The sequence below is a fragment of the Hesperophylax consimilis genome, chromosome 6 (assembly GCF_061612785.1).
Source record: "Hesperophylax consimilis isolate HC1 chromosome 6, BYU_Hcon_1.0, whole genome shotgun sequence".
In the NCBI taxonomy this organism is placed as follows: domain Eukaryota; kingdom Metazoa; phylum Arthropoda; class Insecta; order Trichoptera; family Limnephilidae; genus Hesperophylax; species Hesperophylax consimilis.
The window spans coordinates 22,229,828-22,257,402 of NC_142841.1; the positions used below are offsets into that span (position 1 = coordinate 22,229,828).

General features: G+C 33.5%; 1 protein-coding gene across 1 annotated transcript in view; it reads left to right on the forward strand.

Annotated features, from left to right (window-relative positions):
- LOC149423071 (ras-related and estrogen-regulated growth inhibitor-like protein A) overlaps positions 1-27,575 on the forward strand; it is a 318,583-nt gene that overhangs the window by 5,261 nt on the left and 285,747 nt on the right. The window contains exon 2 of the mRNA XM_089632840.1: positions 6,328-6,588. Within this exon, the coding sequence (XP_089488966.1) occupies positions 6,528-6,588 (61 nt within the window). The 5' untranslated portion in view covers positions 6,328-6,527. The remainder of the gene's footprint in view (positions 1-6,327; positions 6,589-27,575) is intronic.

A 27,575-nucleotide genomic window follows, 5' to 3' on the forward strand; every position in this document is an offset into this window, starting at 1 on the left:
AATGAATATAAGCTGACTCTCAAAAGCTCCCACAACGTGGACAGCTGCCATTAAAGGATAGTATTTTAATGGATATAAGCTGACTCTCAAAAGCTTCCGCAACTTGGTCAGGTGCCATTAAAGGATAGTATTTTAATGGATATAAGCTGACTCTCAAAAGCTTCCACAACGTGGTCAGCTGCCATTAAAAGCTCAGAAATGATTTTCACCTCATAAAGCAAAGTCTTTACCTTCAACGGAGTGCGAATAATTGTAGTTGTCTTGTGATTCTTCCACAATATTCAATGTTACATTTTGAAAAATGTTCTGGTGCATATAATACTCGTATATTCTTGTAATACTCTAAATTCTCCCAATTGAAAATAACATTCCCTGATTACCTTATTTGGTGTTTTGGGTTTGCTTCTGAGATATTTGGGTTTTGCTTTTGAGATGAGGTGATTAAAGTAACTAAATCATCATGATAATTTTTTATTATGACGTATTGCACTTCCTCCTTCTTTACCCAACGTTTCGGACAGCTTTACACAATTTAGAATCATCTTCAGGGCAGATGTGTAGGTTGTGATGAAGTGTGTGTTTATGTATGCATAAATGATATCGTGCTCTGCGCGCGTTAATATTCTTAGGAGTGGTATTTCACAAATATTTAGTGAAAATAATGTGGTTTTCAGAGTTTAGTTTTGGTGTAACCGTCAGGTACCGGATATCAAGAACCATTAAGCTTAGCCCCGTCACGTTGTCCCTATTGATATTAATGGGATTTCAATTGTCTTCGTAATTAGGCGCGCACGGTGTGTCTTGGGTCTTGCCAGTATTTCAGGAATAAATACAAAGTAACATTCAAAGCAAAATCTCAAATCATATTATCCAATTGTATTTCATTTAAATATCGTACCCGTTTACCCATTATCTATCGTAGTATGTTTTTTTATAAATATTTTTACGAACCATATGAAGTAACTGATCTTTTGCATTTTTTTGTAATATTCCCGAGAAGTCAATTTTATTAATAGCGCATTAAAAAATAACAATGTTCTCGCCCTGTTTGGGCTATCATTGAGTCAGGTCATCAATATCAGCAACCCTCTTTGGCCTTACACATATACAGCACATACATCCATCGATCATTCCATCCCATACTATTGAGTTTAGCAATCACTGCTGTAGATTTTAATACATAATTTCGCGAATCTTATCGATTCGCAGCATTTAATAACTGTCGTAGGCTATTTACGTCCCGCAGTACGGTAAAGGTAGTAATTTTTATGATAAATTGACCTAGTCCTAGGTCTCAGAGGCACATTGTTCCTGTAGACGTGGGGTCTGTTAGACCTGATGACATATCGCGGTCAGTAACGACGCGCGACGGTGCGCGGTGCTCAGCCACGCCGAGGGACTTCCATAGCGCGCGGGTTGCATTTCAAGTAGCCACTTTACATAATATATTGTCTAGCCAAGAACTATTTTATATTTTCGCCACCACCTCAACTCTTGTTTCATTCTGCACTCCCGATACGAACGCAGTTTAGAAACCCGGGTAGCAGAATTTTAAAGAAGTCTACAATGGATGTTGTGTGTTATGATTTCTTAAAATGATCCACCAAAAACAGAGTTTGCCTAACAGTTACGACTTATGACTTTAGAATATAATAAATAATAATAATAATAATAAAAACGTTTATTTGACAATAATTTTTTACATGTTTGCATATAGTTTGTATGAAAGAAATCAACCAACTTTAGATTTATTAATAACAAATATTTCGGTGAACAGTAATTTTTCTCTCATTTATTAAATTAGTAATAAATTTTCAAAAGAATTGTAAGTAAGTACTTAAATACCTACCTACTTAATTATAATCCATATATTTTATAAATTTAAATTTCAATAATTATATAATTTGTCAAAAGAAACTACACTATCTCAGTGACAATTCTTTTTCAAACTTTCTTCAGTAATGGTACCTACATAATATTGAAAAAATTCGTATAAGAAAGTCCAAATAAACACGAAGATTTTTAAAATAAAAATCTTTACTGAACCATTAAAACGGCCACCATCTTAAAACTGAAAAGGAACTGACAAAAAAAATACAGACAGACAACTGTCCAGTTAAAACATTTTTTATTTTATTTTGTACATCGTTTGATTTGTTTAGTTTATTAAACCATTTTTAAAAACTTTTAATGACCATTTATCTATAGTGTATTTTAATTTAAATATTTTAATTTTAATAATTTTATTTCAACTCACCAATTTTTGTTTTTGCTCTATAAGTTAATACATAATTATTTAATATTATTGGTTGATCATTCATTATACGCTACAATGCTGGAATAATATCATACTTTTATTAATATGTCGTTGCTTGAAATAGAACTAACTCCCAGCCACCCCTTTCCCCAAACTTAATTTAAATATACCAAAATTCCCCTCCGGTAGTAGAAGTGCCACACCTCTGGATAGTGAAACGCTTGTATTATGAATACAGTTATTTGAATTAAGACTCTTCGATTAAAATATCAAAGAAAACAATAGTCGATATCGTATTAAGTATATATTCGATGCAATGAATTGAATCGCTATTGTTGAATTTAATCGCTTCGGATATTGACATTATATTATTTGCATCAGTACGGTTGCATTCAAACGGCAAACGGTATTACTGCCGGTAAAATATTAACACCTTTTTTCCACGCATACCCACTTATCTTTTGTACTTGCATACATCGTTTTACATTGTAATATTTTTTTCCTTGCAAGTGGTTCTTTCTTTCTTTATTTATTTTTATTTGCTACCTGTTTTCTAAACATTTTTTGTACACCTTGTTTGTACATCGTTACAAACATAAATTTATCTAAGTATACGTAACTTCCTTTCTCGCCTAAAATACACTGAATTGATAATCTCCAGAATTTTGAACAATTTTACCGATTTGAAATGATGTGTGCAAATTTACATAATATCTTTCGAATCCTAGAACCCAATAACTGTTTAAAAATTATCCACAAGTATATGCAAAAAAGTTTTTTTTACAATTTTGGTGATTTTCCTAAATATGATTCACCCGAAATAAAATGTCTTATTTATATGGAGTGATAATTGATATATTACAGTCACATCCGCATGTGTGGAAACGAATTGAACACATCACCTGAAAAGACAATCATTAGATTGTGTATCTTTATCTTCACATTGTCAAAATTTTAATTAACAATTATAATTGAAATGATTGACATTCATTGGAGCAAAAGGTGAAGTTGATATGGAAGAGATTCAGTACACTTTCTCACAATGGTATTTCATACATTCATATAGGTACATATATGAATTTTTAATATCGTGGGTTAAAAAACAGCCTTTCAATCCGTATATTGGCTATGAATGTATTCTCTTTATGTTGGTATCTACCACTTGATATACTTAAGTATGATGTTGGTATTCTCCTTATGTAGGTATCACTTTGTGAATGTATTTTCCTATGGACCTCATATGGCACCGCAAAAAATGAATACGTGCGTTCTAAGATCTCATTTCACGTTTTAATTAGTGGTATTAATGAGGAGTGTTATCTCATCGGAAGCTGATTGTCAGTTACGACTTTCTTCAGATTAAACTTTCAAAGTTCGAACGGTTATTTTCATATTATTTCAGTTACTTTTTGACTAGTCAAATCTACCTAGGTAGATACTGTTATTTGACAAAACTTTCTTAATATATCTTATCTCTGAAGTAAGTAGTTTTTTAAATATGTGCAGATTTTTTGTTTTCACTTTTTTTACGAATGCACACGAGTTGAGGCGAAAATAGTATGGAGGCCTTTGTATCCACAAAATCTACAGTAAAATGAAGATTATCAGTATGTTTCTGATTAGAAGAAAGTTATAAATGTTAGATGGAGAGGAAAGAATGCGATGATGTTGTTGTGAGATTATAAATCAGAAAAGTTAGCTCGCATCAGGGAAGTGCACAAATATTTCGGTCTGTATTTTTTTAGTCAGAGTAGTTAATCATGAGTTATGGAGCTTCTTAATATCTAATAAAATGTTTAAAAAATCAGGAAAGACACCATAATTTGTGTTCCATATTTTTAAAACCTTACCTGATTGGAAAAATCTCGGGCGGTGCCGGGTGGTTACTTTAAGATCATATGATAGATTATATAAATATAATAGATTTAATAAGTAATACATATAAACATTTATTTTCCTTACAGTATTTTTCACAACCATAGCATTTAAAATTTTCCATTGAAAATTAAATCTTTGACGCTCAACTTTACGATTCGCCTGCATTAAAACGTTGAATAATTTCCTGATGTTGCCTTATTTTTCAATGAAGAACTTTTATAGACTCACTTTGAATTGAATCGCAGCGCTTAATGCAGCATTGTCACTTAAAAGGATTTTTCTAGGAATCAGCAATGGTAATAATTACCATTCAATTTAATTTGAAAAAAAAAAGTTGAATATGGTTAACACTTTGTGGCTTTTATAATTAAATTATACAATATAACTTCGTTTAAATCAATTATGCCGACCGGTTTCGGAAAAATCGTTCAACTCACCCAAATTTTTGTAATATTATTCATGTTAAGTCACTATTTATTTTTAGGAAGGAACAGTTGTTCCGAAACCGGTCGGCATTAATGTAAAAATAAAGTGGTGTCAATAAACTTAAATTTCCTTTCATTCCCTTACATGTGTTGTATGAGCTACGACTTAAGAACTCATAATGAACTCAATAGGTACTCACACAGATGCATTGCTTGCTTATAACACGTTTCAAACTTTTTATTCTTCTTCAGATAAGAAAATAGAATTGTTAATTTTTAAAGTAATAAAGAGGACTGAAACTTTTCGTATATTAAAATCCGATTAAATTTAACACCCTATTGGCCGCTTTTCGCTTATAAAGCAATAATTAGACATAATCAAGACGAAATACTGTTTTCATTATCGGAAGTGCATGCAATTTGCACCATTACACCCAATAGTGTTGTTCGCACTTTTGTTTCCTGCGAGACCTGGCCCTATTTGGAATAAGGTAACCAAAACCAATGATACCATAAAAATACAAGACACGTTAAATTCATACAAATCGAACAAAAAAAATAGCCCCCCTTATGAAATGGAGAGCCATTTAAAGAATACGTATGTACGAGTGCGATAGCTATATGAAAGGCCCGCTAAAGTATGTCAACTGGACTCAGTGCAGTGAAACAGCGCGCTTTGTCTCAGCACTGTATCTTCTTCAATGTTCTGTTTTATCGCTCTTCTGTTTTGACTTTTGACGTTTGGCGTATGCAAGTATGTACCTTACGAGACTCAAGAATAAGAACGTCGATTAATGCAGGTGTTTTCGACGGCGATTGAGAATCGATACCCAGAACAGACATTATCGAATGAGGCGAGTAACTTATGTAAGGAAAAATAAAATACTTCATTTTTATACAATTAATAATAACGTTTTTTGAGTAAGTAAAAGTTACTTCTTCAATAGATGCAAAATTACTATATAGCGTCATGTTAATTATAATAGAATGAAATACTTTGTATACACCACTTTTAATTGTAATAGAATGAAATACATTGCATTCACCACTTTTAATTATAATAGAATGAAATACTTTGTATACACCACTTCTAATTATAATAGAATGAAATACTTTGTGTACACCACTTTTAATTATAACAGAGTGAAATACTTTGTATACACCACTTTTAATTATAATAGAATGAAATACTTTGTACATACCTCATTTAATTAAAATAGAATACACCATTATATACACCACCTTTGTATACACCAATAATATATAATTATAATTTAATTAATAATAATCTACATGTTTCAAAGCCAATGACTTCTTCGTCAGGATAATGAAAAAAGCCATTGGCTTTGAAACATGTAGATTATTATTAATTTAAAGTGGTGTATAAAAGGTATTACATTTTCATATTAGTAAAATTGAGTTTACAACATTTTAATATTTGTCTGTATCGTCTCAAAACTGAGTAAGTAGGTTAGTACCTACTTATTTAAAACTTTAATGTAAATTACATGAACCTTTTAGCATCGCTTAAATTATTAAAAGTCATAATAAATTTCGATTCAAACCTTTGTTTCACAAATGAGTTGGCATTTCTCCCTACACAGATGGCATTCAATTTCTGCAATGTCATTAGTTTATCATTGGCAATGGTACAATTACAAGACAATAACGCCTCTCAACTTGGTGTTCAAAACCGGGCATCTAAAAAAATAATTCAAAATTATCTTGGAATTTTGTAATTTGATATTCTATTTTGTTTTGTTTCAGAAACTATAAGAAGAAAGAAAAGCGGACATCTGATTCATCATCCTAAAAAGTTAAACCGATATTTTTTTTTCGTTTAAAAGTGCCTCGAAGTGTATGAATTTGTGAGTGTTTTTCGATTTTTGCGACTGCACCCCTTTGGGCCAGAGCGAGTGAACGGATATACCTACTTTTAAGTGGTGTAGTTAATAAGTGTGAACGAGATGACGAACCTTGGCCGCATCAGGGTTGTAGTGCTGGGAGGACGCAAAGTTGGAAAATCAGGTCAGCAATTTTTTTATTTTTTATTTCCCTCAATGCATAATATATTATGAACCTACTAAGTTAAATCCTATGTCAAAAAGTTTTTAGTTTTATTGTGAACGACTGCAATTCAAAATCAAAAATGAGTACATAACATATTTTTCGTTTGCTTGCAAGTCAAAACACAAGTCCCAGCAAGAAATTAAACAACCGGAATCATAAAAAATCTCAACATAAAGAAGCTGACAGCTATTTTATAAAGCAGCAAAAACCCTCGTACGGTGAGCTCTGGCTTCAAGAAAACTGCATTGTTAATCTTTCTGCATTTTCTAGGTCGACGTTATCATTTTTAGGTCGCAACCTAATTTCCATTACTAGATATTATAGAGTATTTAAATGATGGCAACTGACGGTAACTAGAAAAAAATTAGAGAAGTCGTTACACATATTATTTTTTCAATAAAAATCGTAAATAGTCCCCCAAGAAAATAATATCTTTGGATTTGTACTAGTAAATCAATAAAATTGTAAATCAACCAAATAAACAATAGCAAGATTTGGTTGAACCTAACTGTTGACGCAACTATCTTCCTTTAACATTGTCCTTACAATTTTTCCCATCCTATTCTACCTACAAGTAACTGTCATTATCCGACTATACCCAGGTTTGTGTGACATTTTACAACAATAAACGTAACTGTCAAACCAGTTTATTGATGGAGCCTGTTGGATTAACATCTATTTTTTATCAGTGCTGTTATTGATATTAACTCAGGGTAGAAGGCTATGCAGTGAACATATTCGGTTCCCTCAGTGTGTTTCTTATCCAACCTGGATGTTATGGAAGCTTGTATGTGAAATAAATCATCTCCTGTGAGTGAAACCAAACATCAACATCTTTGAAGAATATCAAAGGGGTAAGTCGGATTTCTTCCTTACTCCATGTTCACCATTTCCAACCATAGTTTTGTCAATTCCAAATAATCTAACCTAACCGGAAATTAACAAAATAATCACCTTCTCAATTAAACTCTATTTCAGGGTGTTTAAATTATTAGTCGTGACGTCATTTGAACCCATGTTGGTATATTCCCATCTTTATTATACAATTAGGTCCTTTTGTAAGTGAATGTCCTAAATGACACCTGTGGTTTTAACGTCAAACCGAACATAATCTGAAGGCGGTCACAGCTGGCTTATAGAAACGAAGAGGACTGTGAAGTGGAATGATTAAAAAAAAACCTGTGAAAAAGTCGACCAACTAACCGTTGTAGAAATTCTTGCAACAAACAAATGCAAAGGTAAACAATGTATCACCAACAGATGGTGCTGGGTGTTATATCAATCAAAGACATTTCAAATCGAGACCCATTATTATTACAATTCGATCTCTCTAACACGCAGTGTAGAAAGTGTTTCCAAGAGGTCTTTGGGAGTGGATCCGCCAAAAATAGAAATAAAATATGTAACGTGACATATCTTCTTTCGTCTTTCATCACAGAGTGAATGTTTTGTTTGCCCCTCAAAAATCAGCAAATTTCTTTGAGCTTTTACCGCCTGCGTGCCGCTAATTATACCGGCCCATCTTTACATCATTTTACGAGAAGGACGTGAGAACGAGAGTGGATACAACTGTAAGTTATATTAATTCAAATTACACATTTTATTTTATTTTATATTATAGAAACAAACCGTTCATGATTTACAGTGATGAAACAATATACAGGAATTAGATATTTCATGTTGGGTACATATGATATGTTTCCTTGGGTTCCATGATAACTCAACACAGTGACTATTCAACACACTTTTAAAAAGTGATATAGTGAAAAATAATAGACGCGGGAATTGCTAAAATTTTAAAATAAATATTTTTCCGAATCACGAGATATTTGAAATTTTTTTCAATAAAGCAATCGGAGGGTTTTAAATTGGCGCATTTATATTACCAAAAGCAATCCAGTGGATAAAGTCATTAAAAACGATGAAAATAATAAAAATTAAACCTAACCTAACCTAACCTACTTAACCAAGTTAATAATGTTTTTGTTTCATCACTTTCCATGACTTTATATAACTTTTTAAAGATGTGATGAACTATCATTTTGATGATTCATCCGGTCACCGTTTCCTTGTAATGTCTAGTAAATGGTATGTTTCTTCCTTAATTATGAGGTGACGTTTGTAGTATATGGGTGTGTGTGTGTAATGTAAGGGTGTGTGTATGTGTGTTTGTGTGTGCGTGTGTGTGTGTGTATGCGCATCGAACAGTTTATATTTTTGACATGATGCCAAGTTTGAATTTGGGCAGTGAATCAGAAAAAATGTAAATGTTTGAGTGTAAACAAATATCATTTAGAGTGTGAAGAGCTCGGTTAATTGGCGAATTAGATGATGCATTTTTTTTATAATTAAGCGTGTGGAATAACACTGCGTGTTGTGTGCGTCTCATGTAAATAATTTAAGTTCAAATATACTAATCGTTTTGCTTCCTTGGAATCGGCTTTACCCGCCTATATATATTTTAATGATCTTTTGCTTTTTGCTTTAAAACGACAGAAGTTTGACATATTTCAACCGACCTACTCATAGTGATATGTTTTATATAAAGTGTGCCTACAGACCGATAAACTTCACTTTGCAGTCAGTGACATCGGTATTTTATTGGTGTATTTTTTATGAACATGTACATTGTGACTGACTCAGACAAAATAAGTATTTTTGATTTGGTGATATATCCCTATTGAAAAATATTAAAAACGAAACCTGATTAGAATTTAAAATATTATTACCTGATAAATATTGGAATCTAGTTATAATAAAGGGTGGTTTTATAAGTTTTGAATGGCAAATCTGAAAGAGTTTATTTTCAAAGAAAAAATATATAATTACATTTATTTTATCTACATTGAAAAAAAAATTTTTTTTTGTCAAAATTTGGTAACCAAGCATACAAAACAGATTTATGTAATATTTACGCGATGACCATTATGGTATACCTTTGCTGGTTTTGTACACCAGTTTTTGCCCAGTCATGTGGGTTATATTTTTGCGGTGTTATTGAATATAATATCGCCCAAGAAGAGATCCTGTGTGTTCTAATTATGAAATTATCTTCCGAACAAAAAGGTAAATTTTAGCATTTTTTTGTTCCTTCAAAAAACTTCCTTTTTTACTTTCTTCCTCGCGGCGAACTCTGGAGTAATAAGATTTTATACTTACCTCTATTACCGTAATTTCGTCGATTATTCTAACGTCTCGATTATATCGATCACTTACGTTTATTTAACATTTTTTACATTTTGATTTGGATCTTTGGTATTTTGGAATTGACCAATCGAGTCCGAAATTTTAACAACATCCGTATCTACGGAGTTAGAATAGATTACACCATTTTGAAAAAAAAACATTCTACTTTTTGTAATTAAAAATTTTGCAGTTTCGTTGGTTGGAGTGGAGAATGTTGAGAAATGCTTTCAATATTGCTTGGGTGAAAAACCACCTTTCCCAAATCCATTGACTGATACGGTTTCAGCTATGTTCAACCGGATGTGATTAACAAGGTACTTTCAAGCCTTAATTAATCCATATATTTCCCCTCCTCATATACTCCAGCCTCAAGAAACTCTTCAATTCCCATAGTCTTACCCATTGGCAAGATCAGATGATGATGGCTCACTATAAAAGTTTCACTAGATTTGCCTAAACCGAGAAATTCTCCATAAATTCATCAAGTATTTGCTTCAAGACTCTCCTCAAATCTTACGACTTTAGTTCCAATGATTCCAACAAAGTTGTGATCGAACTAAAAAGAAGAATAATCTCGTCATCACAATATTTAAACCAGAAGTTATAAAAACTATTTTTATCTCTAAAATTCCCCGCTCTAAAACTTTCTATAACGTTAAAAATAATTCAATCTGTCTCTTATCAAAACTGTCAAGAATATCAATTGGGGACAAATAGATCACAGCCTTACTTACCTACTTTCATTCATACACTATTCTTTGTTATTTAGACTAGAAAAAGAAATCGTTTCCTTATCAATCGGGTTAAACAGAACGAACAAATTGTTTAGAATTATAAACACGTACAATGATATGAGTAGATTAGTGAATACTTAATTACAAAACGACACATAACTAATTAGTGTTGATTATAAATTAATATAAGTCATCAATTTCAACAGAACTCGCAATTTTATATTTAATCATTATAACATTGTTGATGATTGATTTTAGCAATGTTGGACAGACTTGATGATTTCCGTTCTGCTTCTTTACTGTTGAGGAATGTATGAAGCAGGTGTGAATTCATTTTTAAACTTGAAACCAATAAATAACAATCAACTAAATACATAATGAAAATGCGTGTCAAGAATACATTTATCGTGTTATCATCATCTACCTAGCTATTTTCAAAATTTTACTATACATGGAATATGTACGTAAGTAAGATTTAGAATAACTCCAGACTTCGCATGAGATTCAACACTCTTTTTTTATTTGATAGTCGAAAAATGTGAAATAAACATGGCGTCATTTTTAAACACTTTTCTAATAGCACACGCGCTCATTTTCAGTTTGCTTCTCTAAATAGGATAAAATAAAGTCGCTATCCGCGTCTGTCTGTTTGTGCGCTTAGTTCTTCTAAACTACACAGCGGAGTTTGATAGGGTCTTCACTATCATTTAGAGAATTTCTCCCGGAAGGTTTATGTTTATAATACATGCATATTATGTTTATAGAAAGTAGAGAAAAGATGATGTTATATAAATCAAGTCGTAAAAATAATATTTTCGAACGTTTACATTACTAACGCTGACTATACCTTATGAGAAACATCAAAATAATATATTACGGAATTGTATATCTTAAAAAGGCCTACTGAAAAGCAGTGGCGGCTCGTGATTTTTGGGTGTTCTAGAGTGCTAATATTACAAAAAATGGCATTATCGCTGTTGTTGTAGCTGAAAAACATTGTTGTTTTTTTTTCCAAAATTCGATTTTTGTATGAAGATTTTCAGGAAATCCGTGCGGCCAAACTGAAATTTCCTGAAAATTTTCATACAAAAAAAATAATTTTCGAAAAAAAATTAAAAGTTGTTTTCAGCTACAACAACATCAGTAATGATATTTTTTGTAAAATTAGCACTTTAGAACACCCAAAAGTTACGAGCCGCCACTAATAAAAAAGTCCCCAACGGTATATGTCAATCTCATAAGAATAACCCCTAGCAACGCCAGGTACATGTCAGCTGGTTTAAATAGTTTGAACATAGTTCCAAATAGAAAAGGCTGTGCACATTTCAGTACGCCAGTACTAACCATTGGGAGTTTTTGCTGCTTCAAGATATTCTATACTTATAGGAGGCTATGATGTGGGTTCATTTTATAAAACTAATACCTTTTATGGAGGCTGTTAATCAGAATCTCACGTTAAAATCTTTTAAGCCGAATCGTGTTCTCACGAAGCCCTTACTCAATTTTCCGAAGGTATTATCGCACATTATTCAACTTGGTATCGTAAATAACCATTATTTCATGCATTGTGGTATTCAAAAAGAGTCGAAACTGCGACGTTTAGTGATTTGTAGCGCTCAAAATAACTGCCCTTGACATTATACTGAGCCAGATATTATCAATATGGATCTTCGAAAGGACAGGACGCGCATAAATCACATTATCTAGAATTCACAAAAATTCTTAACAACTTACCGAAGAAGGTTTTGACGTTCAATATTTATTTATTTATACATGTATATTCCGTTCCTAGGTTTTTAAAGTAGGTATCCTTCCTTTGTGAAAATACCATACTATACGATCAGAAAATACAAATTCCGTACATTGGCATTAAGTACAAACTTATCTTCGTGATCGAAGTCCGCAAAAAACATCTCTTTGCAATAATTGATTTATTGTGGTTAACTTTCCACGTATATAATAGGAATAGCTTGGTACTTTAAGGCGATGCACTACGTAGTAATGCATAATCACGTGTTTTTGGTTTGAAAATTTGGTCGCTTAGAAATGTTTCAGATGCTTCAATTAAATACTGCGAGTAGAATACATCTTGGCCTTTGAAATAATCGAATATTTTTTAGATAAGTCTTTTTATAAGCCCAGAAAAAAATAATGTGTAAGGCCTATGAAAACTGTTTAAAGTTCAAAATCTCCTACTTACGAACCCATTTTCGGTTATGGTTTTATTGTATAATGTGGCAATTTAATTTATTTATAAAATGATTGAAAAAAAAAAAATATTTGTACCTGAACATCCACAAAATAAAATAAAAGGCCCTTTTTGGCCAAAATATTATCTTGCATAAATCAAAAAAGGTGGATGGTGTTAAGCGGGAATCTTATCGCCATTTACGTAAGGTGTGTTATTGATTCAAAATATAACACGACGTAGTGCATCGCCTTGGATTCAGTTAGAACTTGATGTAGTTTTCAAAAATTAAAACATTTCGTAATTATAGTTTAAGATAATTTTCACGTGAAATTATTTTTCACCCACCATTTTATCTATTTGAGAAATAAATCGCATAATACGTTTTCAAATAGATAAAGATTATAATATAGTTGACACTGTCAGAAAGTCTTTCCCAACGTAAAATTAACGATCGTTAAATATATGATATTAATTCTGTCTGGAAGTATTGGGACGTAGTAAATAAGAAGCGACTCAGTACATATTTCATTACCTTATAAGACAATGTTTATTCTTTCCTGTCTTTCTTTCTAAGGCAATTGAAAACCACCTGGTTTTAAACGTCTTATGATCTATAAAAGTAGCATGCATAAGCATAATGTTTTTTGCATACATTTATCATCCAGGTGTAAGTGGAAAAATAGTCCTCTGTATAAATAAATCTTATCTAATGACGTGTGCAGATTACTAGACACAAATTCCCGGGTTACGAATAACCCTTCAATATTTGAAAATCTCCTACTACCACCACAGTAAACAGAAAATCTTGCTTGTGTTATGTTGGAGGACTTAGCCAGCCGAGGTTGGGACTCAAACGCGATGTCAACTCAGCCACCGACCGGAGATTTAGTTTTCAAACTTTAATAGCATATTTTAATTAAATGAATGGCTTATATATAGTTTTGGTGAACATTCTTTTGTTCTTAAAAAGCAATTTAATATTTATTTCTTGGTTGTTGTGCAATTCTTGAGTGAGTTCCTCGTCAAGGTTCCTTGGTGGTTTCATTTTTTTTTAAATTTCTATCTTCACAATCGACCATACATTTTCCATAAGATTCATTTTGGGGATATTTCCAGGTCACCGGGAGCGTTGATATTTGCACTTCTTGGAAATAATTGTGGACAGATTTGGCATTGTAGAGGGAATCTTGTCATACAATTCCATCACCAGATTTATTGTGATTTTAATTTTTTGATTAGATTTATAAATTATATAACAGGTGTAAAAATTTCCTCCTAAGATGAAAAACTTGCGAATTTGTGTCCGAGTCTAATAATCTGTACATTTTACATGTCTGTAGGAATCATGAATGATATAATTCTAATTATGACATACATTACATAAACATTTGTGTTTGTCAGTGTAAATCTTTTTGTTTTTAAATAAAAGGAATAAAAATAATGAATATACCTGATTACCCCCTTCTTTTGCACTAGTGCGTAATCACCCGCACATCCATCTTAGTAACCGCAATACCGCCGTTTTCAATCTCCTGTTCTCTTTGTTTTCCATTTTCTAGAGGTGTTATGTCTTGCACATACATACGTACATTTTACTAGGTGTATATATATTGTACTATGTATGACCAAGTACTCGCAGATGATCTCCATGGTAGAGAGATAAGCCCCGGCCCTGAACTCTTAAGATCGCGGGTTTCAATAAAGATATTTAACGTAAATATCTTCAAATATAAAAGATTTTCACCACCTTCCAGAGCGGAACAGATCTGAAAAGTTATTTTAAATAGCAGACATAACATATCCAAATTACCAGGTACTTTCCAAGCCTCAAATACATAGTCTTCAACCAAACCTCACATCACTATTCCACTTCAAGCGGTCGGAAGCGTTAATTTACCCCAAAAATCTCCCAAACTTTGGACAAAAGGCCTTCATATTGTAAAACTTTTTTAACGTTTCGCACTTCAAAGTGCAGCGTTCGTTCGCCTCTCTAATTTCTGCCCAGATGCAGCCTCTCAACTCTCCTCGGGGTCCGGAATATCGTTTACTGAGCGATTGCCGCGATGACGTACGACTCAAGACCCGTATTGAAAAACCATTGATTCAGAGGATGCGACGACAAACTACTATGGCGCCAAATCCCCACCACTTCCCCGTTAACCTCTTTTAAGCTAAATCATTTCAGATACAGATTCTACCGAAAGAGTTACAGGTTAGCGATCTCTGAAAAAAGGGGAAATGTGTTAGATTGTCTGAAACTAAACTCTTGAGCGTCGCGGAATTTACCCAATTTCTTCTGAACTTTCTAGGTACTACCTATTGGTGCTTCAGTTGCTGTAACAAAAGGTAGGAAAGTTATACGATGGTAAAAATAGAACCGCATTATCAATATCATCTCGTTTTTATAGAAACATAGAATTCGAGATTGCATCAGAAATCTGCATACATGCTTAAGACCCCGTAGTAAGTGTTCAATGATGGTTTGAAAGGGAGATATGTAAATACGAATGTTAGAGGGAGCGCGCTCATATTATGTGAAAATATTTAATAAAACACGATTAGTTTGAAATAGAGCAAAAATCTATCGACAAATGCTTTAGTTGCATTTCAAGATACACTGCGAATTTTTTCATACCTATACCATATTAAATAACAGAACAAAAAGTGTTTTTAATAATTTTCGGCACTTACTTTGCTATTTTTTTCTGTATGAGTAATTTCAAATAATTAACGTGTCATCATAATAAACGTATAGATATGATCTTCAAAATTAACATATTTTTTTTAGATCTTAAAAACTTGTTATAAATCGGTAGAAATTGGGATTGCGGAATCTTAAATCATACAATCTCTTCAACGCTTAGCCCTGGCATATTAGCGTGAAATTTATAAGCCAATGTGGTATAATCGTAAACTATGGGAGCTTTTAATTACTCATCCATCAACAAAATACATCAATAAACAGTGTGTTCCAAAATTTTCAACCGTCTAAAATAAATTCTAGATAAGTTTGAAACGCATACCAAGCCATATAGTAACTACGTGTGTTCCAGATGGTTTCTTACAAACTTTTCATTTACTTTTTCTGATTTTAAAGCCTTTAAATGACAACGGCTTTACAAAAAAGCTCAGTCGAAAGCCGCTGCCCGACACAATGAACTTATCACGCGGCCAACGGGTTAGTCAAAGTTCAACTGGCGCCAAGAGCAAAACTCTTCCTGTTTGCCGCCATCTTTCTTTTTTGACAGCTGCTTCGTCCTTGCGATGACGTATGGTCGAATTTTGAAACGAGATTCGCGGTTAAAGGCACGGCGCGCCACATAGCGGTATGCTATAAATACTTCGAACGTCCCGGAACAGCTTTGGAAGAGCTTTGGTTAGTGCAATTCCAAAGGACTTATTTGCATATTTGTAAGCGAACAGATGCTATAATTAGATTAAGGAAATTGATTTAAAGAAAGCTTCAAGCTGATTAAAGGAGTTCTGCTTAGCTTTTAATTTGTTTTTTTTTCAATGTAAATTTATGTTCTCGTAATGTCAATTAAACTAATAACCAAAATTGAAAACGCTTTGTGTGATAAATAAATAAAAAAATAAAATAAAATATTAATGTACCATACCAATACCAATCGTTGTACAAAGCATCGCTGAAGTTATTTCAAGCAACATTTAGATTCATCATTTCTCAACAAGGCAATACTGGAAGTAATATAATCACTATTTTTGAGCCCGGAACGAAAGATACTCTGAGAATCACCCTATTAAAAAAAACATTCAGCGAGAGAGAGATATGGCTTGAAATAGCTTTAGCTCTGTTTAATAATTAGATCTGAATAGATAGTCAGATACCACAACCTTCTCCTTGCCTGTTTCTGCACCCTCACCGCTTCCATTCTCCCGATATAGTTGCATTTTGAGGTGTCACGTGTTATAAACATAAATATTTTTGTGCTTCCGGCACGCGTCATTCGGAATTAAGGGGGATTAATTCCTTCAATGGTCATGGTTTATTACCAGATAAACATCAACTGCGGATTTTATTTAATCGTTAAATTAAAAAAATATTGAATAACCGTCACAAACGTACGTATGTATTTTAAATTATTATTATGTCTGCACTGTCAAATATTGAAATATCACAATTCACATAAAACTTTTAACAACAATGGTAAAATGAATATTATTTAAAGAATGATAAAAGCTTACATTAATATTTATTAATGAGGTGTGTTATTATAGCCTTCTTGTAACTAAATTTCGCGCAGTTGAACACATCTACTATTTCTGAGAAATGATTGCCTACTGAATGCAATCTAAGTACAATCGAGTATCTAAATGACTGAAATGATTATTGTTGCAATAAATAAAAATAATTTTTGATTGAGTCTTTCTAGTTTCTAAGTCTTCTATATGAGAGATCTAATAATTTTTATTCTTTTATCAAGTTGTTTTCATTTATGGTTTATATTCTACGATCTACTACTGGGGGTTATCCTTAGGATATAGACATATACCATCGCGGACTTTTACTGTAGGCCGTTTTAAGATATACAATTCCGTAGTACATTATTTTGATGTATCTCATGTTTAGCCAGCGTTAGCAATGAAAATATATTTTTACGATTTGATCTATATAACATAGAATTTTCGCTACTTTCTGTAAATATAATATGCATGTATTATATATTTAAACCTTTCAGGAGAAATTCTCTAAATGATAGTGAAAACCCTATTGAAATCCACTGCGTAGTTTAGAAGAACTAAGCGCACAAACAGACAGAGACGGATAGACTTTATTTTATACTATTTAGAGAAGATGGTAAAAATGGTTCACAGCAATCTGTCTTTATTATAAAATCTGAAGTGACGGTATTCAATTTATACATTGTCTCATAGGATCTATTCTTTGAACAGATTTATGCTTTATTGACGTATTACAAAAAAAACTTCGGAAAGTTTTTTAAATAAGAATGAGACATGAATGAATTATTATTTAATTACATGCTTTACCGCGATATGCACACGGTACGGTGGTAACAACTAACTGTGCTCAAAAATAACTCACTGATTATATTGAGCAGTGCAATCGTAAATATTAATATTTAATATTATATTTTATTCTCAGTAGCCGCTGGACTCGTCATTAATCATTACTCAAGTGTAGAAATTAGGCATTTTGTAAAAAGAGTCTTCCTTCGTAATTCAAAAATATCAAACATTGTCTGTGGTGTGCGTTCGTTATTCCTGCGCGAAATCTGGTTCAAAGAACAAATTCATTATCAAAATTGGAACTGATTGTGTGAAGAATAATTAAAACAAGCCATAAACAATTATAATATCCGAATCCGTTATTATTTGACGCTAGACACCCGTAAAAATCACGGAATGTAATTTAACTTGCCAGGATATACAAATGAGAATTTTTGTTTCTACAATAAAAAATAAAATAACAAATATAGAAATCATGTAAAATAATTAATTACAGTAATAAAATAATTACAGGTAATATATGCACTTTATCGCTTATTTGAATTTGAAAAGATTTATTATATTTATCTTAGCACGTACCCCGGTTCTAATTTTGAAAATATCACACTTAGACGAATGGGTAAAGAAAATACGATATCATTACTAGCGCAGAAAATCACGAGATTTAAATTCCAATTTTGAAAATGATTGATGCATTGATTTTGAACAAAAGCGGCGCTATACACATCATCCAAATATTTTTAATTTTTATTATATTATAATGGGTTTTATAACTTGTCTTCACACATCAGTTCCAATTTTGAAAATGACACTTAAAATCAAATCACATCCTAGATCATTGAACTTGAGTTATACAGACCCACAATCAAAAAAAGCATTTTTGACGATACAATAATTAATTATTATACAACCTTTTTACAAGTGCCTAGATATGAATTGTTATATTTGCGCAGTGGGGACGCATTTCTTCGTACCGATCTAAATGTTTTTGATGACATCAGCCGGTACAGAGAAATGCTACAGGAATACAACTCACGCAACACGATCATGTTTATTTAAGGCGTCTGCTTTATTAAATAACAATATTACAAACACATTACCTAATAACAATATTTTCGCGACCTAATAATCTCTTAATCTCCTGCAATCAAAGTGATTCGTGATTTTTCTTGAATTTACGACATATTAGTTAGCACTATTATGTCCTAGGAATTCCTAATGATATTACAATTTAAGGTTTTACTCAAAAAATTAATTCACTATAAAAATACTAAATTACCTATTAATCATGTAATAATTAGTACCCACATAAAAGGAGCCATAGAGCATAAAAATTTTTCCTGATTTTCAAAAAAATATTGTTTTTATTTTGCTATTCTATTATTTATTTTCAATAATCAATATCCTTTAGTATTAAAACTGGAGTTTGGTCTTTTCAGAAGTGTTAAATAACTGTTAGACTGTTATTTACAGATTTGGTGGGAACACAATAATAGAACGCGTGTTCCAATATAATGATTTATTAACAATTAAGTGCGGATTGTCTACGTCTTATCTCTGAGCTGTCGGTTTGGTAAAGAGGGCGAGCAGATGCATCCGTCATCTTTTATACCCCTATCAGTCATCTCGCTCTTACGCATTCAACAAGCAGGCGTACCACCAAAAACCTTTCTTACATCCTCCCCTACTAAAATTGAATGCCCCTATCTATATATATCATACCCTATTACTACATATTTCATTTACAATTTTATTTTATATATTTCATTTACTAAACAATTAACACAACATTTTTTTTTATAAAATTAACTATCATATGCCGCGTTTCTTTCTGCTTCCCTTCTCTTGTCTCGTCGCCCGTCCACTCCTCCTCCTGGACTGCGAGGTCCTCATCTTGGCCGAAGTCTTCCCTGCCATGGGTTAGACCTGAAACATGGAGAAACAGTATTAGAGTCACTTCTATTACGTAACATACCTGAGAGTTTAACTTCATCCGTCGACAGTTCCCTAGTGTCAGACGTACCGACTTCCGGCTTATCTCCCTCCTGCCATGAAACATGTAATTTCTTTATCTGGTCTAAATGTCTTTTCCACACCATATTAGACTTGTTAATTTTTATGATATATATTTTTCTACCTTTTTTTTCAACAATAACCCCAGGGACCCATAACCTATTACCCTGAGCTCTGAAATCTCTAGTCATCACTTTCTGACCTATATTCAAATCTGACTTATTTCTACCCTTATATTGTTTTTTCTGATTGAATTGACTCTGAATAACCTTTCTTATTACTTTTTGTTGACGAGTAGAACTTGAAGTATTCGTTCTTTCCTCAACCTTCCTAGGAATCAGAGAGTCAAATACTGTTCTAATTTTTCTTCCCATTAATAATACAGATGGTTCACACCCTGTTGTTGCATGAACGGTATTTCTATAGTCAGTTAAAAAGTTACCTAACTTTTCTTTATAATCTGAAGGAAATCTATTATTTTTACAAATTTTTTTAAGAAAATTTTTACAGGTTTTAACAGCATTCTCAGCTTGCCCATTGCTACTCGGGTGGTTAACTGGACTAGTAATATGTTTCATACCATTTTTCTTACAAAAATTTTCAAAATCCTCAGAACAAAAACACGTACCATTATCACTAACTAAAGTTGCTGGAAAACCAAATTGTGAAAATAATCTATGAAGTACTTCAACATTTTCTTTTGAAGACAGACTGTTCACTTCCAGACACTCGATCCACTTCGAAGAAGAGTCTATCACAATTAAAAAGTTTTTATTATGTAAGCTACCATGATCAATATGCACCCTGAACCATACTTCAGGTTCATAAGGCCATACTGCTAATGAACTCTTTTGTGATTCTGGTTTAATTTCTAAACAATCTCTACAATTTTCTGTTATTTTCTCCAAATCTAGATTAATTTTTGGCCACCAGACAAAGCTTTTCGCAATGCCTTTAGTCTTAAAAACCCCTAAATGAGATCTGTGTAACATCTTTAAAACTTCTTGTCTTAAAGACTCAGGAATAACAACTCTATGTTGATATAAAATACACCCATTTATCAATGACAATTCCAACCTTTTTTCCCAAAAAACTCTAATAAAATTAACATTTTGTGCCTTTTTTACTGATGCTGGCCAACCCTCGATAAGAAATTGTTTTACTTGACTTAAAATTTCGTCCTTTTCGGTCTCACTTCTTATCACGTCTAAAGACAAATTAAACCCGTTATTTTCAAAATAATTAATGTAACCAGACTCTATATTATCTTCACAGCTAACCTTTTCAATTGGACACCTGCTCAGAAAGTCTGAACAATTATTTTTCGACTTTACGTATTCAATCGTAAAATTGAACGATCCTAACATAACTGCATAACGCTGTAATCTTGACGCCGCAATCTTAGGAATTTCTCTATTCTGACCGAAAATTCTGACCAAAGGCTGGTTATCTACAGCTAAAATAAATTCTCTGCCATACAAATATTGATAAAACTTCTTAATCCCAAAAATTATAGCTGTTGCTTCAATATCCAAAATCGAATAATTTTTTTCCGCTTTATTTAAAGTTCTGCTTGCGAACCCTATTGGTCTTTCTACGCCGTTTTTAAATACATGGATTAATGTTGCTCCGATCCCATTCAAACTTCCATCCGTGACAAGTTTCACAGGAATATTCTCGTCGAAATGCGTTAAAATCCTATCCGAAGTTAATATTTTTTTTATTATCGCAAAACTGTTTTCTTGTTCTGTATCCCATTGAAACTTAACATCTTTTTTAAGTAAATCGTATAATGGTGACAATATATCTGCCATGTTTGGAATAAAATTACGATAATAACTAACCATACCTAACAAACTTCTCAATTTATTTAAATCACTAGGCGCTGACGCGTTTAAAATGGCTTCTTTATTCCGCTGACACGGTTGAATTCCTTGCTCACTTATTTTATAACCTAAAAATTCAATAACTTTTAAATTGAATTCACACTTTTCACTATTCACCGTTAAATTACAACTTTTTAACCTATCTAAAACGAGACACACGTTTTTTTCTAAGTCGACTTCATCTTTTCCTATAACAATAATATCATCCAAGTAGAACGTCATGTTCCGTAATCCTGATAAACAATTTGCCATTGCTTTAGCAAAAACTGCTGGCGCTGGTGCTAACCCAAACACTAAACGTTTATATTGAAACAATCCCAAGTGGGTATTTATTATTGTGAAACGTCTACACTCCTTTTTCAAAACAAACTGATTATATGCGGATTTTAAATCAATTTTAGCAAAAGCCTTGCCTCCATTCACTTTGGTTAATAATTCCTCAATTCTAGGTAACGGATACTTGTCAATTAATAACTGATTATTCACTGTAGATTTATAATCACCACATAATCTAATGCTACCATCTTTCTTAATCACAGGTACGATTGGACTCGCGAAATCACTATACTGAACTTGTTCTATAATACCGTTAGAAAGTAAATTACTTAATTCTTTTTCAACTTTATCCTTCAAAGCAAACGGCATTATTCTGTGATTACGAAATATCGGTACAGCACAATCTTTTAAGGTTAAATTCACTTCGTACTTGTTAAACTTTCCTATTTTATCCGTAAAAACTTCTGGAAATTTTTTCACTAATCGCTCTTTTAATGTATTCTGTTTTACACAATTAACGATCCCCGTTATCCCCACGTTAAAGAGATTCATGAAATCACGTCCTAAAATCGAAAGTGACGAACTACGCACGACAATAATTTTTAGTCGGTGTTGTAGACCATTATACTCTAGTATCGGTGTGAAAGTACCTACCACACCAATGAGCGTATTGTCAAAACTCCGTAAGCTCACGTTTTCGTGCAATAACTCAATACTGCTGAATTTATTGAGATAACATTCTTCCGGAATTACGCTACAAGATGCTCCAGAATCTACCATGAATTTATTATTTATTCCGTCGAGTGAAACTTCTATATAATATGGCTCAATACTTAGTACATCACCAACCATTCCATCCGATAACAAAATATTCACGTTTTTACGTGTTGTCACCTGTTTACACCGTTTTGCTAAATGACCTTTAGAACCACAAATTTTACATACATAATTTTTGAATCTACATTCTACCGCCGTGTGATTATTATAACCACAAACCGTACAATTACGCTTTGTAACATGATGAATCGGCGAACGAGCCCGATTACAGCTACTGCTTCGCTTGAAACTATATTCATCTCTCTTTTTCACATGCGTATTAGGTGAGACACGACCTCCGCCGACTGTTAAATTAGCTAAAACTCTGTTATCAGCTGATTGAGATTGGGTTGATGCTACAAGTTCAATACACTCTGCTACTTGCACACATTTTTCGAAAGTATATGATTCACTATCGAGAAATAATTTTTCTCTAATCTTACCGGGTTTACAACCTAATACAAAGAAATCTCTTAATTTCTCTGATAAACTATTCCCGAATTTGCAATTGCTAGAAAGAGATTTTAAACGAACAGCAAAATCGCGAACTGATTCGTCATTCCTTTGTTTAGCTGAATAGAACTGTGACCTTTCTTCAAAGAAACATTTTGTCGTACAACAATATTCATTGAGCTTAGATATTAAATCTTTTAAATCAACCTCTGTTACTTTTTTTTGGAATACACAAATTTACCAGTAAAGAAAAACAATCATCTTGCAAAGCATTTAGGAAAATAGCTCTTTTTTTAACATCCGATGCGTACTTTTCATCATTCACAAGGAGGTACTGCTCGAGACGGACCTTGAAGTTCTCCCAGTTACCGTCACGCAAACTGAAGGACCCCAATCCTGACTCCATGCTTCCTCTACCCAGAAGGTACCCACAAGACAAGAAAAGAAAAACAGAAAAAAACTTCCCAAAGATTTCTCCGCTCTCCAATCTGCTCCTTGGACCCTCTCAGGAAACCGCTCCTTGACCCTTGTTGCTGGATGGCTCTTCCCAGACCGCTCTGAGACCTGGCAACACCGATCCTTGACCCTGGTGCTGCTGATGGCTGCCCCCAGACCACTCTTGTGGCCCGGACCCCTCCGATCCTTTGACCCTTGGAGATGCTGCCGCTTGACGCCCTGGACCTTCCGTGCTTCCCCCTTCCGAGAAGCTGGCTGGCTCCAGTGGCTTCGTCTTCTTCACTCCTTTCAGTGAAGAAAAATTTCGGTCCGGCCTTTTTTACCGACCCGAATAATATGTTGCAATCCGAACTTTTTCGACAATATCGCGTATATTTTTCCTTGCGAAATCTTGCGCGTCGATTCTTTTAATCGTTGTTTTACAATTTCCGTAGGCTGCGCCACTGTTAAATAACTGTTAGACTGTTATTTACAGATTTGGTGGGAACACAATAATAGAACGCGTGTTCCAATATAATGATTTATTAACAATTAAGTGCGGATTGTCTACGTCTTATCTCTGAGCTGTCGGTTTGGTAAAGAGGGCGAGCAGATGCATCCGTCATCTTTTATACCCCTATCAGTCATCTCGCTCTTACGCATTCAACAAGCAGACGTACCACCAAAAACCTTTCTTACAAGAAGAAAATTACTAAATATGAAAATAATCTGGTATATTAATCAGTAGGTATTACTAAAAAAATCTTTAAATATCTACTTTAATTTTCACGGACCTCTCGCAAATTGCTTGTATTCAGAATATAACGTCTCGACTTGGACTGTTGCATTCCATTCTGACCACACATCATCCCTTGGGACTCACTGCTCTCTCACCGACAATAATTTAACGCCACAACTTGGACTGTTGCATTCCATTCTGACCACACATCATCCCTTGGGACTCACTGCTCTCTCACCGACAATAATTTAACGCCACAACTTGTACTGTTGCATTCCATTCTGACCACACATCATCCCTTGGGATTCACTGTTCTCTCACCGACAGTAATTTAACATCATGACTTGGACTGTTGCATTCCATTCTGACCACACATCATCCCTTGGGACTTACTGCTCTCTCACCGACAATAATTTAACGCCACAACTTAGATTGTTGCATTCCATTCTGACCACACATCATCCCTTGGGACTCACTGCTCTCTCACCGACAATAATTTAACGCCACAACTTGGATTGTTGCATTCCATTCTGACCACACATCATCCCTTGGGACTCACTGCTCTCTCACCGACAATAATTTAACGCCACAACTTGTACTGTTGCATTCCATTCTGACCACACATCATCCCTTGGGATTCACTGTTCTCTCACCGACAGTAATTTAACATCATGACTTGGACTGTTGCATTCCATTCTGACCACATATCATCCCTTGGGACTTACTGCTCTCTCACCGACAATAATTTAACGCCACAACTTGTACTGTTGCATTCCATTCTGACCACACATCATCCCTTGGGATTCACTGTTCTCTCACCGACAGTAATTTAACATCATGACTTGGACTGTTGCATTCCATTCTGACCACATATCATCCCTTGGGACTTACTGCTCTCTCATCGACAATAATTTAACGCCACAACTTGGATTGTTGCATTCCATTCTGACCACACATCATCCCTTGGGACTCACTGCTCTCTCACCGACAATAATTTAACGCCACAACTTGGATTGTTGCATTCCATTCTGACCACACATCATCCCTTGGGACTCACTGCTCTCTCACCGACAATAATTTAACGCCACAACTTGGATTGTTGCATTCCATTCTGACCACACATCATCCCTTGGGACTCACTGCTCTCTCACCGACAATAATTTAACGCCACAACTTGGATTGTTGCATTCCATTCTGACCACACATCATCCCTTGAGACTCACTGCTCTCTCACCGACAATAATTTAACGCCACAACTTGGATTGTTGCATTCCATTCTGACCACACATCATCCCTTGGGACTCACTGCGCTATCACCGACAGTAATTAAGATGCTAATGCATCGTCCATCGTTATATTTATGTGGACTTCTTCAGTGGACTGAAATAGTTAACATCTTACGTAACGTTGAGATGCGCGGTTCAGCTTAGAAGCTTTAATTTTTACTAATTTGAGCTTTTGGAAAACTGGGAAAAGTTTTTGAATTTAAACGCTAAAAATATGAAGATACCTACGTACCTATTACATTTTTATAAATGACGACTAAGGTCTAGTTGTATGAACTCCCGTCACATTTGACCTTTTCATTAAATAGGGCATTAACGCATTTTAACTAACTCCCGCCAATTTTCGGCCCACGTGCCAAAAGTAAAGTAGGTATTCTAAATGGTGCTTTTTTCCAATTTGGAAGGACTTCAAATATGGCGGGGTTGATCGACTAGGCCTTAGCTCAAATTCGGATTGTTTAATAAATATGTGAGTGTCCACGTTTACCCCAATTCTTCCGCTTGTTACCAATCTTCCACTTGGACTTTTATAGTTCCTATTATCTAATTAACACATTTGGGCACTTCCGATCGTTACAGTGTGTTCAGCCATCTAGTATTCTCAGTTCAGAAAGTGGTTATTAACGAATCACCTATTAATTATTTCAATCAGACGACTTGTAAGACATATTATCAATAAAATATAGATGCGATTAGATAATGAATTAGTATATATTATACTTAATTTATTCAAAGTCTCGTCTGCGCAGATCGAGTATGTTACGGTAGACTCTGCGCAGATAACGAACCGGTATATGGAGTATACTTCGGATTCGTGGATTAACCCTCTCAAAGGCATTTTTTTAAAACTCAGTGTGACCTCTTCTCTATAATAAAATACTATGTGAATACTAAACAGTTCAGCGACCAAAAAAGCATGTTTCTATTTCTCTCTTATTTATAAATTATGTTGTGTAAAAGATGTTATGTTATGTTGTTTTAGGAGTGTAAAAAAATGTTTGTCGAAGGACCTTGAATTTAGTGTAATTACCTCTGCACATGATACAATAATATGTTGAATGGAAGGAAGGACTCACCATTAGGAACATTGGCACTCGTTTCTTCCAGTTTTGTTCTTCTCACAGCAATGCTACTGAACACGTAATTGTTTGCACGAAATTGGCGCAGATGTAAAGATGTAATAAAATAAGCGAGGTAAGATCTCGCGCGGATGTGGTTTTTTTATAGTGAGCTATGCGGGTTATTGAAACAGACTGACTACACAATGTGCACAGAAAGGTGTAGGAATCGAAGTAGGTTGGACAAAGGAACAACAATATTCTCTCAGTACGGTGGTCACATGTATGTATATATGTGTGTGAGATGTATGTGTAAATTAATGTATAATGCGTATAGGCGCAACCAAATTATAAACAAATTTTTCTCTGAAATCACAAGAATTTGATTACTTAATTATAAATCATAATTTTTGTGTATTTTTTTTTTTAAATTTCTCTTAATGAATGATAAACGTCACTATCTCTTTCATCTTTTACTCACAATCGAATCTGACAATCGTTTAAAAAAAAATTTTAACTGTACATTCCTGTGAAATACTGCAGAACAGGTTACCTCTAGTAAGGTAGGTTATGTAAAGCATACAAATAAGATACATTATTGTACCAACTAATTTTGAAGTTGTTTTTATTTTTGTTTAGAACTTCGAAAATGCGAATTCTTTTTCCAAACTTTCTTCAGGTACCATAATATTTAAAAGCTACCTCCCGAAAGCTCACCATCTATTCAAAGTAAGGCTTACTTGAGTAAAAAAGTGAATGCATCAGATTTTCAAAAACTTAGTTAGAAAATTTGTCAATTATCTATTCAAAGTTAGCCCAAGTCAAAGTAAGCCATCTAGTCAAAGTAAAGCTTGATCGAATAATAAAGTGGATGCATCAGATT